The sequence below is a fragment of the Pagrus pagrus genome (assembly GCF_965226575.1).
Source record: "Pagrus pagrus genome assembly, chromosome: 6".
Lineage (NCBI taxonomy): Eukaryota > Metazoa > Chordata > Actinopteri > Spariformes > Sparidae > Pagrus > Pagrus pagrus.
In genome coordinates, this window is record NC_140190.1 from 6,243,835 (window position 1) to 6,259,807 (window position 15,973).

Consider the following 15,973-nt stretch of genomic DNA (forward strand, 5'->3'; position numbering starts at 1 on the left):
GCACAAAATAACGGCATCGCCTCAAAATAAAATGCAACGCAACAAAATAACACTGAAATAAGTACCACCTGTTTGGAACCAAAAGCCGATGTTATTGTTGATACTGTCACATCAGCGTATGATCACAGGGTTAGTGCTGCTGGAGCGCACCGATGCTTCTTTTCCGAGAGAAAGTGAAGAAATAAAATTCACAGTTTGCATAATCTGGTTGAAAATTGTATATACGTTGAGATCAAATCATCACTAAAGCATATGTGATGCAAGATGTTTTGGCTGAAACATGGTTGCATTATATTCTCAACATGATGAAGTCAGTGTAACATTTAATTAGATGGTTAATTAGAAGTGAGTAATGTGTGTAAACTTGACCTTCAAAGCGAGTCATAATGTAACCAAGTGTGCAAGCAGGCGCACACGCATAATCAGTTGGATGAGAAGATTGGTATCAAATATCCACAGCCAGCAGCTAGTTAGCGTAGCTTAGCATAAAGGAAAAAGGGGGAAATGGCTAGCATCGCTCCGTCCAAATGACTCTTTTCAACACCGTCAGGCAGCGGAGAGTCCAGGAAGTCACTGCACCTGGCCAAGAAGTTCAAGATTCAGGAATAATTTCTCAGTCAATATCTAAAAAATTCACACACAAACAAAAAAGAAAAATATATGAATATATAAATAATAATTAAGTCACAAAAATACATTATTCATGGTGGCATGTGGAGAATAAATTCAGGAGTCTCAGTCTGAGGAAAGAAGCTGCTCTGTAGTCTGGTGCTACTGTATCTTTTGTCAGATGGCAGCAGGGTGAACAGACTGTGGCGAGGGTGGGTGTTGTCTTCTACTATCCTCTGGGCTCTGAGCAGACTTCACAGATGTCACTGAGGCTCTGTAGATGGTACCAGTGATGTTCTGGGCGGTTTTAATCAGCCGCTGTTGAACCTTTCTGTCCTGGGCCGTGCACAACCTATTGCCCATTTGTGCTGTTTCCAGCTAATCTACTGCCGACACTTCATACATGGCACACAGACTAAACCCCCCCAGGAAAATACTTTGTCCCTGTTGACAATCATTAGAAAGGAGGTTTTGTAGATGTTAGAAGTTTTCTGAGCGTCACAAACAATTCCTCATTTTTCAATTCCCTAAAGCTGTAGTGTACGGTGCTGCACTTTATTTCTGTTGACCCATGCAGTTTGTGACTTTCTCACATTCTCCATAGTATCACCTCACTATGAATCACAGTTCCTTCATCTCTATTATTTCACACTTCTTCTTGCTTCTCTTATTGTAAAACACTTCCTGTTAAAAAATTAGCAGCTTGAGCGCATAATTCTGTGTTTGTTGGCAAAATAATTTTCTCTTTGTTCTTCACGATTGACCCATATTAAGCAATAAAAGGGAAAGGGGCTGCTTGTCAAGGTTTATTAAGTCAGCACACACCTTCCCTCAGGAAGCAGGAGGGTCAGTGCTTTGACTCATAGTTCACAACCAAGTCAGTATCTCTTATCCGCTGCAGAGAAAACCAGACGCAGTAGCAGCGGCACTCAGACCTTTTCTTTCCAACAAGCGCTCCTGTCTGGGCCACCTTCCGGATGGTGTAGTCAACTCACACAGCATGGCCTGGCACCGACCGGCACATTCTGTGAAGGTCTGGACACACACGCGCACTGAATCAGATCATCTGTAGATTTGGCCCGCTCTGAGTTCAGCGTGCCAGGTCATAAATCGCGTGCAGTCTCACTGAACTCGAGCCCGACCTGACCATTTGAAAAAAGACAACAACAAGATAGGTGTGAAAATGGTGAAATGGTGGACAGCTTCAACTTCCATCAGCAAACGTGGAAAATACGTCTTTGTTCCGGTTTGTTTTCTTTACCTGTAGCTCTGCATGGAAAAGTGCAAACCACAGACAGAATTAATTGTGATATTTTAATTGGGGCTGAATCCTTGACCCCCTGAGTGTGTGAAGCAGTGATGCAAGCATTAGTATTAGTTCATATTCTGTGGTTACAAACAAATTTAATATAACATTTGGCATAGAGCAGCAGGATTTAAATACAATGAATGATGATAAGCAGTTGCAACTATTCTGATAATGGATTAACGGTCCATTTATAAGCAAAGCTGCCTCATAGCTCCAGTTTCTTAACTGTGAAGATGTCTTACAATAATTAAAAAAATATTAAATGAAGGACACCATGGTCTTTGAAACTAACACACAAAAAAGTGAGTAAAATCAAACCTCACCTTTAACATTTTTTAGATAAGAGACTCAAAATTGCACTTGATGATGTTTTTTGTGTGTGCGTGTGTTGTTTTACTATCCATGTCGCTGCCCGTGTGTCTCACGTTCAGAGCGCAGCACGTGGGACCTTTTAACTCCATTACATGCTTTGTTTGCCATCACACTCCTCATCCCAGCTGCGTCGAACGCCGTCCGGGAGCCCCGTAGCCAGATCGTGGGGAAGCTGGGAAGCCGGGCCGGACCGCGCTGGCTGGCATCGGCGTGTTTGGTGTGAGTCCGTGATCGCACTTTGGAGCAAAAAGGAAACGGCTTACAATGAGGGAAAAGGGGCCACAATTGACTTTAACGCACTCCACTCACCCCTCAGTTCAGCGCGAGGCTGTCTGACCTAAATTCACTTTACCTCATCTGCCTAGACATTTGTTTAGCCTTCTGGGCAAACACTTAGAGAAATGTATGAGGGAGAGGAGGGGGGGAAAAAAAGAATACATATGCTTGAATACATCACATTTAGTCAGGGGAAAAGCAAAACCCGGACATCTGCAGACATATACAGCCCTCTAGTGGCAAACTGCAAAGGACCTGGAAGATCTGCAAAAGAGAGGGCACGAAGTGATTTATGCAGAATTTCCCTAAACCATCTGTGGAGGTTGAACCCAAACACGGAGCAAAACTCGTGTAAACGCTCTGTTTTGACATGAGACCCACGCTCGTGTAACAGGCCTAATAAATGTTACCTAATGCCAAATAAAAGAAGTCACGAGTGAATAAAAAAACAACAGCGGCTGAGCAGAGTGAATGAATTGAGGTCATAGAATCTTACCATCAGAGAGAAAGAGAGAAAATTTTGTCTTTTGAGTACTGTACTCATTACAATGGCCCGGAGGAACTGTGTGCCGTGAAATCATATGCTCTAGTTAAGCTAAACAAGGGCAAGGTATTCCCACATGAAGGGCAGATGAGAATAAGTAAGTGGAAATGCAGACAGATGAGTAAGAGTTGAGGACGGTTGAGTGCTGTTTGGCCCCGGCATCTTACTCACATTCTCAGGTTGCAAATATTATTCTCCCTCCCTCTCTCTCTCTCTCTCTCTCTCTCTCTCCCTCTCTACCTCTACCTCGCTCGGTCTCCGTGTGCGTGTGTGAGGCAAACCTCAAGGGCTCAGCGCAGCGAGCTCATTAAAGGCTTCATTCCACTTCCAGGATCGAGCAGGATTGCAATATGGACATTGTTTATACACAAATGTTGCCCTGGGAATAATGTTTATTTCTATTACCGTCTTGGAGGGGGGAAAAAAAGACAAATAAGAACGCAGAGCTTGTCTGCACACATTGCTTTTCATGAAATAATGCCTCTCCAGGAGTGCTTTGAAGAAACGGCTATTTTTCAAACCACCACTTCACAGCCTCCAGTCGTACATCAGCAGCTCTCATCTCATGCCCTCTTACCCTCTGGTGACACATGATCGTGTTGTGAGGAGACCTGACAAGCAAAAGTCAGCCGCCGTCCTCACAGAATCATGTCAGGAACACTTCTACATTGTACTTTCAATGAACCTCGTCCCGTTTAAAGCTGCTCTGCTCATTAGCATATAGACTATAAATGTCACTGCACGTGCTCCGCTGCCGGACAGGGGACGGTTGGGAGTTTACCTCGGCCGAGCGGTCACAGAAGTGTCATTTTAAACGGCAGGGCCCGGCGGTGTGTCTGCGAGGCAGCGGATGACGCAGCGCAGTGTTGCTACACACCCCGAGCTGTGTTTGGAAACACTGAGGCAGCTTGCTACTACAGTGGGAGCCAATGGGAACAGCTGAACCGTGCACTCTTTAGCCCAGCCAAGCGTAGGGAAAGAGGGGAACAGAGAGAGAGAGAGACAGAGATCCAGGAAATGCCTGAGCGAGAGGCAGCAACAGCAGCGTGGCCCATCAGCTCGCACATATCCACATCAGGCCGCACATTGATCACCCTCGCATGATATATCCATACCCCCGTAATTGCATTGCTGTTTAGAGAGGCAGTCGTTATTTATGAAATATTGAAATAACAAATGGCGTCTCCCGGCAGATATTAAGAAGAGAGATGCCACAGATAAGTCAGAGGCAGGCGGCTGCCACGTCCCCCCGCGGGCCGCTTGCCCAGTCGCCTGGCTGCAGAAAACCTGCAGTCATCACAAAGTGGAAATATTTACTGCTCACACTCTTGCATATGGGAGGATGAAGTGTGGGTGAGGGCAGCTGAAAAATGACTGTGTTTGTGTTTCGAGAGGAGTGCTAATCAGATTCCTTCAGCTTCTGTGGCATTCGAGGACAGCCGAGCTAAAGGTCCTGAGCGTGGATTTATTTGTTGCACAGGCACGAACGGGAGCCGAGCCACCTGAAGTGTAACGGCGGCAACAGCAAGTTAAAAATGAAAACTGGAGGAGATGCATAAAAAAAACTTCTAAATTTGTCATGCCGGTTAAAATTTGTTAGCAGACAAGTGCTAATTGTAAACAAGTGCTCAAAGGGCCTTTGGAAATGAATCATCAGAATCACTAAATTCATCATCAGATCGGTTGTATAATCATGTGGGCGTCTGTGGGTTTGTGTGTTTGTGTCTGCAGAACACCCTTGAGACCTGCACCATCTGCAGTAAGCCCATCATGGAGCGTATCCTGCGGGCTACCGGGAAAGCCTACCACCCTCACTGCTTCACCTGCGTGGTATGCCACCGCAGCCTGGACGGCATCCCTTTCACCGTGGACGCTTCCAACCACATCCACTGCATCGAGGACTTCCACAAGTATGTAGATTGGCTTTTCATCACATTTTGGAGTAAATGTTTTGTTGTATCAACAATGGATTGAATTTATTTCTGAGATGTGTGCTCATAGTGACGAACACAAAGAGAACTAGAGTGGCACTCAGTAGAGCACATACCTCCACCAAGGTCCAACAGTCCCCATTAATGAAATCAAGCCAAATCCAACGTCAAACTCGATAGCCCTGTATCACTCTAAATTTTAAACCACCCATAATTGCTTAACTATAATTTAAGCTCAGTAGAATTGGGGTCAGCATCAAATTGAGCTCACTCATAGATGGCAGCAACCTAGATACACCTGATGTTTTTAATCAAGATCCATGCATTATTCCCTGGGAAATTGACAAAAATGTAAAAAAAACAAAGAGAAAAAAACACCCTATCTCGTAACGTTAAAGAAGGTGTGAAAAAAATCCTGGTGCTGTCCCTTTATCAGGGCCCGCACTTAAAGTAAATGGGGTCTATTCTGGGCCAAGACCCATCCTCCATCCAAGTTTTATGGAAATCCGTTGGGTAGTTTTTGCCTTATCCTGCTGACAGACCAACAAACGATAGTTTCTCTCAGCTCTTTGTCAATTTTAGCATCTTTAAGCTCATTGTTTTGGTTTTATGGTGTGCAACTTTAATTCTTTAATTCACGTTCCTCTTTCCAGATGGAAGAAGAAACAGTTTTCAGCAATAAAAGCTCTGAACTGGACATTACATGGGTAGCACAGAATTTCAGAAAAAGTTAGCATCTCTCTTGTGAACATAGAGGAGCATTTAGCAGCTAAAGGGTCAGAGCTAAAACCAAAATGTTGTCAGGAGTAACATCTAATTTTCTTTCCAATTTCAAAGCATTAACAGAGTTTCTCTTATTTGCTGTAAACGTCAACATATATCATAACTTGTTAGATATCAAGCTACTCGCTGTCTTCCGATCCAAAAAGTGCCTTGACTTTGGTTTCTCAGTAATGACATCTTAAAAAGTCTACAGCTCCACACTAAGTATTTAGTCACTGCAACTATTGTAAATAGCTCTAATTTGTAAGCTATTAGTCTGACAATCACAGTGTCATTAAAACTTTTTGAATAAACAAAACACCTCTTAATTAAAACGTAACATGCCTGCTGGATGTGTAAATAGACATCTGTTTGCTAACACCTCAGCCATAACATGTCATTGTTGTGTTTGCAGCTTGTTCCACTGCCCCCGGATGGCTAAAGTCAACTAATCAACTAATGCTGCTCTAAAATCCTTCACCGACCTCACAAATTCATCTTAATTTAAGCCTAATCAATATGGGATCTCAGTTCTTCATTTTCGGGAAGTAATGCATGCGATGTCACAAGCGCTACCACGTTATGAGTTGCAGCTGTAGCCATGAATTTAATAGTAAATTCCAGTCATTGTGTCACAATCAGGCGGTTGCATAACCACCACCTTACCAGAAATGTTCCTTTGCTCATTGACCAGAAGGGAAACAGAAGTAAACAGCTGGCTCTTGGTGTGAGTGCACAGCTTTTTGCTTTAGCTGAACTGGGCTGTTATTTAATTCCACATGACAAGTGTGACCTCAACAGTGCAGGCCTTTGTGTCGAGGAATAATCACGCCCCGGCCCGAGCTTTCTCTCTGGCTAACACTGTGTGCTCATGGTTCCCCCAAAGCCACACACCCCCTTCACTTCCTGATTCCCAGGCGTTCAGTCGGTCCGTGTCCACTTGGCCTTTAGTCACCTGAGAGGACCTGAAATTTCAGGCTGCTTTTCATATCCTCACTGATCCTATTGTTAGACAGACCTCTTCCTGCTGAAGGCATCTCCACAGTTACTGATCAGAAGGCTTGAAAGTGTTACTGAGAGAGTCGGTTCTGATGTTTGTAAAAGCCCTACTATGTTTAGCATTTCCTCAAATATTCTATTTATATGAACTATTTCAGAGAAGGGCAAATTTAGCTTGTCCTCAGTGGTCAATGAATAATTAAAGAAAGAAAAAATATGCACATGCTGTGCCAGACTTGGGGGTAGGGGTCACAAGATAAATCTGACGGGTCATGGAGAGATTAAAAGGAGATAAAAGTAAAAAAATATATATATTGATTGTTATTAATTATTAATTTATGTGTTTCTGCAAATGTCTGTTTATTTTTTTTATACTTTATGACTTGTGCATTGTGAATTACTAAACAATATGACCTTTTCATGCCTCTAAAAATTATTATGAGCAGAAAAAAAACACTTCTATAGTTGAACTGGACACAATCTGTAGACACACAGTATGTAATGATGAGGGATCACAAGTAGACTCTAAAGGAGCAGTATGTAAAAATAAAAACTAGCCACCTGTCAAATTTATACTCCAAATAGAGGGCAGCATATCACTAGAACAGCCTAACCGCTAACTGCTGCTAACTACAACTGTCGTTGCTAGCAGTCCTATTACTGAGCCCTTTGCTAGGGGTGGGTGCACAGCTTTTGCTTTACCTGCAAAGGGCTGATAAGCGACGCTGAGACATTACGTGCCCGGCAAAAAGAGAAGTAACGTGTCACATTGTCAAAGAGCCGCGCCACTGTGAGTACACAGAGCGTTTGGCAGACAGAAAGGTCTTTGAACACGTCACCTCTGGTGGGAATATTTCACCACTCTCTGTCATTTGATAAAACAGAGGATTAAACGATTTCTCAAGAAAGCAACAGGGTGATTAAATGATAATGAAAATCATTGTTTGGTGGAGCCCTACTTGTGAGTAAACGGTCTAAAAAAAGCATCAAAGCATCACTGTTTCCTATTGTTGAGAGCTTATTTCTGTTATTTTTGCCTCTCTGTCACAGGAAGTTCGCCCCACGCTGCTGTGTGTGCTCTGAGCCTATAATGCCAGCACCGGGCCAGGAGGAGACCGTCCGTATTGTGGCCCTGGACCGTGACTTCCACGTGCAGTGTTACCGCTGTGAGGTACTGTATGTTCTCTGAGTTTTCTGGTATGTGAACTCCCTATAATTAGCAGGGGTAGTTATGTACCACCTGGCACAGCTCCAGATGACAGCCTACATTTACTGCATGAAGGTATAAGACACAACGTACACACCGGAGTCACCTTTTCATCGAGACGACTGAATCATCCCACTCTTACCTGCCTGGAAATAGCTTTCCGCATCTCCTCTGCAAAGTTCACGGACTTACATAGTAACCAATCTGTCAGCCGCCGCTCACCGGCTGATAAGCGACGCTGAGACATTACGTGCCCGGCTAAAAGAGAAGTAACGTGTCACATTGTCAAAGAGCCACGCCACTGTGAGTACACAGAGCGTTTGGCAGGCATAAAGGTCAAAGGAAAGCAAAGCAGATTAGTTCAGCTGAAGGGGCTCAACAAGAGAAGAATTTTGTCACCAGGGAGACACGAGTAGGCCGAGTCGTATTTCTCAGAGTGTGTGTGTGTGTGTGTGTGTGTGTGTGTGTGTGTGTGTGTGTGTGTGTGTGTGTGTGTGTGTGTGTGTGTGTGTGTGTGTGTGTGTGTGTGTGTGTGTGTGTGAGACAGAGATGTTAAGAGTGTAACCAAGTGTCAAAGACAATGAGAAAATAATGTCAAAGCGATGTGTGTTTGTTTGGTTGTTACTCTGTGAATAGAGTGTAGACTGTCTGACAAAAGATCTTTGTCAGGTGTTATCAGAAAGTAATCACCACAGAAAACTCACGAAATATGTACAGACATTTAAAAAAAAAAAAAATTCACACATATTTTGTTAAATATGCTGGAGGCGATACCGGGTGTGTCTGAGAGAGAAGATTATATGTTGAGTCTACTACATCAAATGATTCAATAAAATGTAACACTGGTATCACATAATTTATGCTCAAAAAGGGAAATACAGTTGTACTTGCAATTTCTTGAGCTTAATGCTAATATCAGCACGCTAACATGTGCATAATGATGATAATAACATGCTAGCATGCTACTCTACGCAGGTCCCGATTACGTTTTTTTTAACCCTGATCCCAATCCGAGTCCAGATCACAGTAAAGTTCAGTTCAGATCACTTAGAAATATGACCCAGACTGACCCTGATTCACCATCTTAGTTTATCTTGGTAGCATGTGCAAGCAGAGGCTGATAGAAATGTCATTGTTGTTGCAGGTGTCATAAATCAAAGTACTGGGCCAAAAAAATGTTGATGTTATGATGGCACTAGATGACAATTGAAGGGATAACCAAAGTAATTATAATTACTCCTGAGGCAGGCGTGAATGTCTGCACCAAATCCCAAAGTACCCCAATAGATGTTAAGATATTCCACCTAAACCACAAATGACGCTCATTGAAGGTCAGAAGATCACCAGAGTCATGATTCATCCTCTGAGGACCATGAATATCTGTATAATTGGTGGTTCATCCAACAGTTTGTGAGATATTGCAGTCTGAACCAAAGCGGTGGACCAACCGACCAATAGACCCACACAAAGAAAATCATCTTTAACTTGTACAAAAAAGATTTAAATACAAAACACAACTGCTTCTTAGCGATAAGCCAAAACTGCCAGGGAAATGAACAAAAGCAAATAAAAGAAAAACAAGTCAGGGACATCAAGAAATCCCCTCCTCGGAGAGACGGGACAAAAAAAATCTCATCTTAAAATCTGTAACAGTCGACTTTTATAATCACATTTAAAAAAATTGTTTGTTCCAACTATTAACACTCCCGAAAGTAAGTTAAAAACGTTTAAACCCTTGAGTGTTGAGACAAAGAGATCTTTTGTCTGACTGTTACCCAGTATGAACCAGTTGTTGCCCCTCCAGACTCACCAGCTGGTAGAAAACCAAAACAGTGGCTTCAGCCTCACAGGCTCTCTGCAGCGAGCCTCCCGTAGCCTGACACGGGCTGAGTTTATAAACAGCAGTAAATGTTTCATTTAGAGTGTGAGCGCAGCGAGCGTATGACTGTGCCTGATCGGTGAGCGTGGCTAATGACTCCGTTTGTGTTTGTGGACTAACAGAGTATCTGTGTCCTGCAGGACTGTGGCTCTCTGCTCTCAGAGGGGGATAACCAGGGCTGCTACCCTCTGGACGGACACGTCCTCTGCAAAAACTGTAACACCAGCCGCATCCAGGCCCTTACCGCCAAGGCCACCACTGACCTCTGAGCGACCCGCCGCCCGGTCACCTCCACTGTGATAACCCAACGCTCGCTCTCTCTCCCTCTCCCTCTGTCTTTCTGTCTCTTCCTCTCTCTTTCTTTTCTCTTGCAAACATACAGAGCCACACAAGCTTGCATTCCTCAGCATATGCATATATATCCCTCTATATATATTCACTCTCAGTAACAAGAAATAGCATCACATGTTCACCTGCATGTATCTATTGACTCGGTACAATCACAGCACGAGAGGCTGTGTTTTTTTTTAACTGTGTTGTTCTTAAAGCAGCGGTTTAAGATTTTGGGAAATATACTAACACACTTTCTTGTTGAGTAACATCCGAAGATCGGTGTCTTATTTAAAGTCTATACGCGAAATGTTATCTTAGCAGAGCGTAATAATTGGAAACAGTCCGAGACTTAAAGGTGCAGTATGTAAGAATTAGCCACCTGTTGAAATAAACAAATAAAGAGGGCTGCATAACTCGACTCGAGTCTGCCCGGACTGGGAGCTCGGAGTATTGGTGTTGACACCGCTAGCAGAGGAGCCTTGGGTGCTGGTGCTAGCTTTCAGTAGGTGTCTCTGCATCCCAGTACATAGAAGCCTTTTAATGTTAGTTAATTTTTTAAAGGAAAATTCTTACATATTGCACCTTAGAGATGCTGTAGCTGCTTTGTGTTACTTTTGGATGGATCTAGTCTAGCTGTTCCCCCCTGTTTCCAGTCTTCATGCTAAGCTAAGCTTAAGATGTAGCCTTCTATTGACTGTGCAGGTATAAAAAATAGCATCTATAGTCCAATGTTACTCTTAACAAGAAAGTAAATAAAATAATATTCCTAAAATGTCAAACCTGTTGCTTAAAATCTCTCCAAATCCACCAGTTAACAGTCGCAATATACATCATCACTCAGTGTTATTATCTCAAATATTCATTATCTTATATGGGCATGTTCTAGCCAGGATGCACATGCCCAAATATTTCTGTCTGGCTGGTTCTTGTGATCTAAAATGGAGTCTGACTCCATGCAAGGTGACACATCTGCCCCGCAGGCGAAAACATCATGGGAGGATGTGTGTTTGACTCTAGCTTTAGCAGTATTTACAGTAGATAAACCGTGAGCGTACAGTATGTCGGTCAGAACGTTTTTATTCTTTAGTGTTTATTACAGTGCAAATCCACACATGGTACACAAATAGGGATACAATTACACACTGGGGATCTTTATTGCAAAACAGTTCTGCTTAACCGAACACCAAAGAGTTGAATTGAAACTTGCCGTATTTACTCTGTACTTGTTTTGTATGCACCTATATAAAACATAACATGGTGTGAATTGGGACCGCAGGAATCACAAATAGTCATTCCCAGTGACAAAGACACAATCCTCAGTAGGCAGCTTTCAAATGCAATTCCTATTGACCACATATTTTCTTTTTTCTCTTCCAATCGAATTTTCTTTTATGTTCACAAAAGATCATTTAGTTTGTCCGAACAGTACAATCATGGCATTCCATTCATATAGATACAGCCGTATATTGGAGTTTAATTATATAGATTTTGAGCAGATAAATATGTAACTTTTTCTCTCATTTACAATGACGTAGATTAGATTAGTGGTTGTAGTGTAAGCAGTCTGGTAAAGATAACAGATTTGAGATGGCTATGCAATTTTTAATGTTAATTGCATCGACACTTTATAAGAAATTTTTATGAATAAGGAAATATTTTACCTGTACAGATTCAAGCATAAGTGTCCTTATAGCAATCCTCTAATCAAAACTATGCTGTTGGTACTGTGTGACTGCGTGTGTGTCACTGTGCTGTTTGTCAGTATTGATTGTACCATTGACGCTTGTCTTTTATATTGTTTGTTTAAAGTTGATGGGCTAAGAAGGGACCATGAGAGTTTTCCCCAAAAGGACTGATTTTATTATTTGTTCCATCCAAGAGTCACTGACCAGTAGATATGATGGTTACTTTGACATAGTTAGTAGAGCAACACGAGTTGTGAGACTTGATGATGATCTAAAGGTACCCTGTGGAGTTTTTTGATCACAAGTAGGACTGTGGAGCTTTATGTTTATCAGCAGGTCCCAATTTTGTTTGAATTTTGCACACACACGGACCTACTGTATATGCAGAGACAGAGCCAAAGGGGGTAGATAGATAGTATTAGAACCTCTGTATGAAGTGACTGTTAGCATTTCGACTACAAAGAGACACAAAATGAATACAAAGAGACAAACAACCACAAGGAGATGCAAAAAAAACTACAAAAAGATGTAAAACAACTACAAAGACACACAAAACAACCACAAGGAGACACAAAAAGCTACAAAAATATGTAAAACAACTACAAAGACACACAAAACAACCACAAGGAGACACAAGACATCTACAAAAAGACGCAGAGACATAAACAATCACAAAGACATGCAACACAACGACAAAAAGATGCAAAACAACCACAAATAAACGCAAAACGACTGCAAGGAAAAAACAACCTTTTGTGTCTCTTTCAGTCTGGGGGTCTTGCTCTGGAGTGGTTGGGGGCCTTTTACATGTCTATGCTGGAGACCCATTGTCTCATCAGCACGTCGTTGACTTGATCCACATATTTTGCAGCTGCTTTTTCCGCTTTTCAGCTGATCGACAGTCGGTGCCAGTAACATGCAAAGAAGTGTAGCAATGTCGAAAGAACAAATACTACAAGCGAGCAGATATGGACCTTAGGAGGTCGGGATTATTAGTATACAAACCATCGACTTTGCAATTGTTTCATGAGAAAAGACTTAAGTTTAATTCCTTAAAAGAAAACTTCACAGGGTACTTTTTAGAGTAAAGGATTGGTTTGTGTATTTATTAGCTGGTTTGGTTTACAGTCGTCCACAGATAGAGTATTCCCCGAGCATGTGGATGAATATATTATGAACAAAGAGAGGAGACTCTTTACTTCTCTGTGCTGTTATCTTCACACATTAAGAAGTGGCGTTTAGTGCCATATAGATATTATAAACAAAAAACGCTCTATATACAGTATCTACTGTAATCAGTAAGTCTGGTTACATCAGAGTCGTGATCAAGTTGACTGTGGCATTGTTTTAATCAGGGGGACACGTTGTAAATAACTGTGCTAATAAGCCTGTTAATGAACAGTGACATGATTCATTTCAAGCATCTTTTATTGTCATCAGTTATAAAAAATTAAAATAAATAAAAAATGCATGCATCATATCACACCAGCTACATTAGGTCTATATGTGGATTCATAGCTTCGTCGTGTGACTCAGTGAGTCATCTGATGAACGCTGGTTGTCGGGCAACGGAGGACAAAAAATACACACTATATATCATTACATCACATGTGTTGCTAGGTTTCAGCTCACACGGATGTTGCTAAGTTAGCAGTATAATTTAAGTTAGCGTCTCCTGGTGGCTGTTTCTTAAAGGTCAGTACGAGCTCTCTGACCTGCCGGGATAGTTAGACAGCAGAAACTCACATCTGGTGATGAAAACAGAAATGAGGATTTCAAAGACTAACCAGGCAGAGACAAAAAAAAACAGCAGCAGATGATTTTAAGAACAGTGTCGGAACAAAAGTACTACAGTGATGCTCATTTAAAATTCTAATTCAGGTACTTTTCATAGCCAACTGTCTCTAAAAACAATGCAGTCTTAGCAGCTCAAAAAGTTAGTGAGTGGACCTTTGTTGCTTTGGTTTTTCTTCAATAGTCTTCAAGTTTTTCTGAAGCCAAAACAGTATACATTATTCAGCTCTGCCTCTGGTTCTAACTCCACAGGAAAACGTGTCATTGCAATATTGTAGCAACATGTAGTCGGACCATTCGCTGGGCTTTCAGGCATGTCCATGACCACAGCTGAATTATTCTCTTGTTGTGTTTAATTAGTGACAGTGTGAGGAAGCGTACAGTAATTATGAGCTACAAACATCAACATCTGTATAAAAAAAAAAAGATAAAACATTGCAGAAAGTTTGCTTTTGTCAGTAGTGTTACTGCCGTCAAATCAGAAACTACTATAACCTACAGTATAATATAGGCATCAATGAGCTCAGGGACAAGGGGAGTATTAGCGTTAACATAGCTAGAAGAGGAGCTTTGGACCGGGACGGGATGGGGCTAGCTGGTTAGCATGCTAACTACAGTAGATGTTTCTCTTACACAATACAAACAGTATATGTCACAACATCAAATCATTTTCAATTAAATTCTTACACATTGCACCTTTTAAAAGCAGATTTCTTTGTACAGAAAATAAACAGCATTTTAAATAATAGGCTGCAAACTGCTTGGTAAAAATTAAAACATTACACTCGTACTGATTAATGTCATTTTATGGTTTTAAAGATTTTAAATGAAATGTTATCATTGGCCTATTAGCACATGTTTTTTACGAAGCGTACCCTGGTCTGGTCCATGAGCGCAGAGTCGAACCTCTGATCTATGTTGTCAATGTGCCTTCAGAGCTGTATTAAACTCTCTTGTATATCTGGATGGACAGTCTGTCTACACATCACACATCTTTGTGGGAGCACATCTGACATGAATCTTCTCCAAAAGATTCATGCTACCATTGAGTATAAAGAAAAGACCCTTTAATGATTTTTTTATTTGTTCAGTGTATTTGTTGTGTCTACTGTCTTTGTTCTACCCGTGTTTGTTAAAAGTGCCCTTGACTCAGCGGTATTGACTCACTACACTGTTGCCTTGTGTTTCATAGTGCGCCGTGCCTCGCTCAAAGACTTAGCCATGTTTACTTAGCAAAGTAAATAAAGAAAATCCCTTTTGTTTGGGCTCCACTCTGAATCCATACAGTAGATGTTTCCATCAGGCACGGTGCTTACAGCCGCAGCAGCCGAGTCCTAAATGGTGTTGAGTGTGAAACTCTCCTTAAAGAGCTTGACCCTCTGTTGTTAAATAAAGCATCTGATCTGTTCTTGATCTTTTGAAAGGGCATGTAGTCAACTGTTGTTGTTTTTCTTTCTTCAATAAAAGCTTTGCAATAGCATCACGTCTGTGTGTCTTTGTTTGCTTTGAGTGGGGATGATTGAGAGGGCGCCATTATATCTGTATGTGCTCATCCAACTACATCATCTGTATCTGAGTCTGTATTAGGAAGTCCACTTATTGTAGTTTATATTATAGTTGCATACAAATATTGGTTGTGAGTTCTGGACTTTTAATAGTCCCCCCTCTGAGGTCAGATCCAGTGTACACTCTCTTTCTCCTACTCTTTCTCATATTTTCCCATATTTTGCCCACTTCATCCCTTTCATTGCTAGCTGTGCGTGTTGTGTACGGTCGAGGGAACTGGTTTGTAGACATTCTGCAAAATGACAAGTTAGACATCTTCACTTTATTAGAGTGGAGAGACAGTAGACATGGGAACAAGCCCAACGAAAATACTTGGTTAGGTTAAGAAAGCTAAAATACTTGGTTAGGTTTAGGGAACTAAAATACTTGATTAGGTTTAGGGAACTAAAATACTTGGTTAGGTTTAGGGAACTAAAATATTTGGTTAGGTTCAGGGAACTAAAATACTTGGTTAGGTTTAGGGAGCTAAAATACTTGGTTAGGTTCAGGGAACTAAAATACTTGGTTAGGTTTAGGAAGCTAAAATACTTGATTAGGTTCAGGGAACTAAAATACTTGGTTAGGTTTAGGGAACTAAAACACTACATTAAACGTGTTTAAAAAAGGATAGCTTCTCCCCGCGTCCTTATCGTCGTGTTTCTAAGCTATGACATTACAAAAATTGTGATTGGCCCCGGAGCAACGTTAGTTATGATGATCCAGAAACG

At 41.6% G+C, this 15,973-nt stretch overlaps 1 protein-coding gene across 1 annotated transcript in view; it reads left to right on the top strand.

The window, feature by feature from the left end:
* lpp (LIM domain containing preferred translocation partner in lipoma) overlaps positions 1-15,180 on the top strand; it is a 152,585-nt gene extending 137,405 nt beyond the window's left edge. The window contains exons 10-12 of the mRNA XM_084354004.1: positions 4,842-5,020; positions 7,853-7,973; positions 10,029-15,180. Of these exons, the coding sequence (XP_084210130.1) occupies positions 4,842-5,020; positions 7,853-7,973; positions 10,029-10,157 (429 nt within the window). The 3' untranslated portion in view covers positions 10,158-15,180. The remainder of the gene's footprint in view (positions 1-4,841; positions 5,021-7,852; positions 7,974-10,028) is intronic.
* The last annotated feature ends 793 nt before the right edge of the window (positions 15,181-15,973 follow it).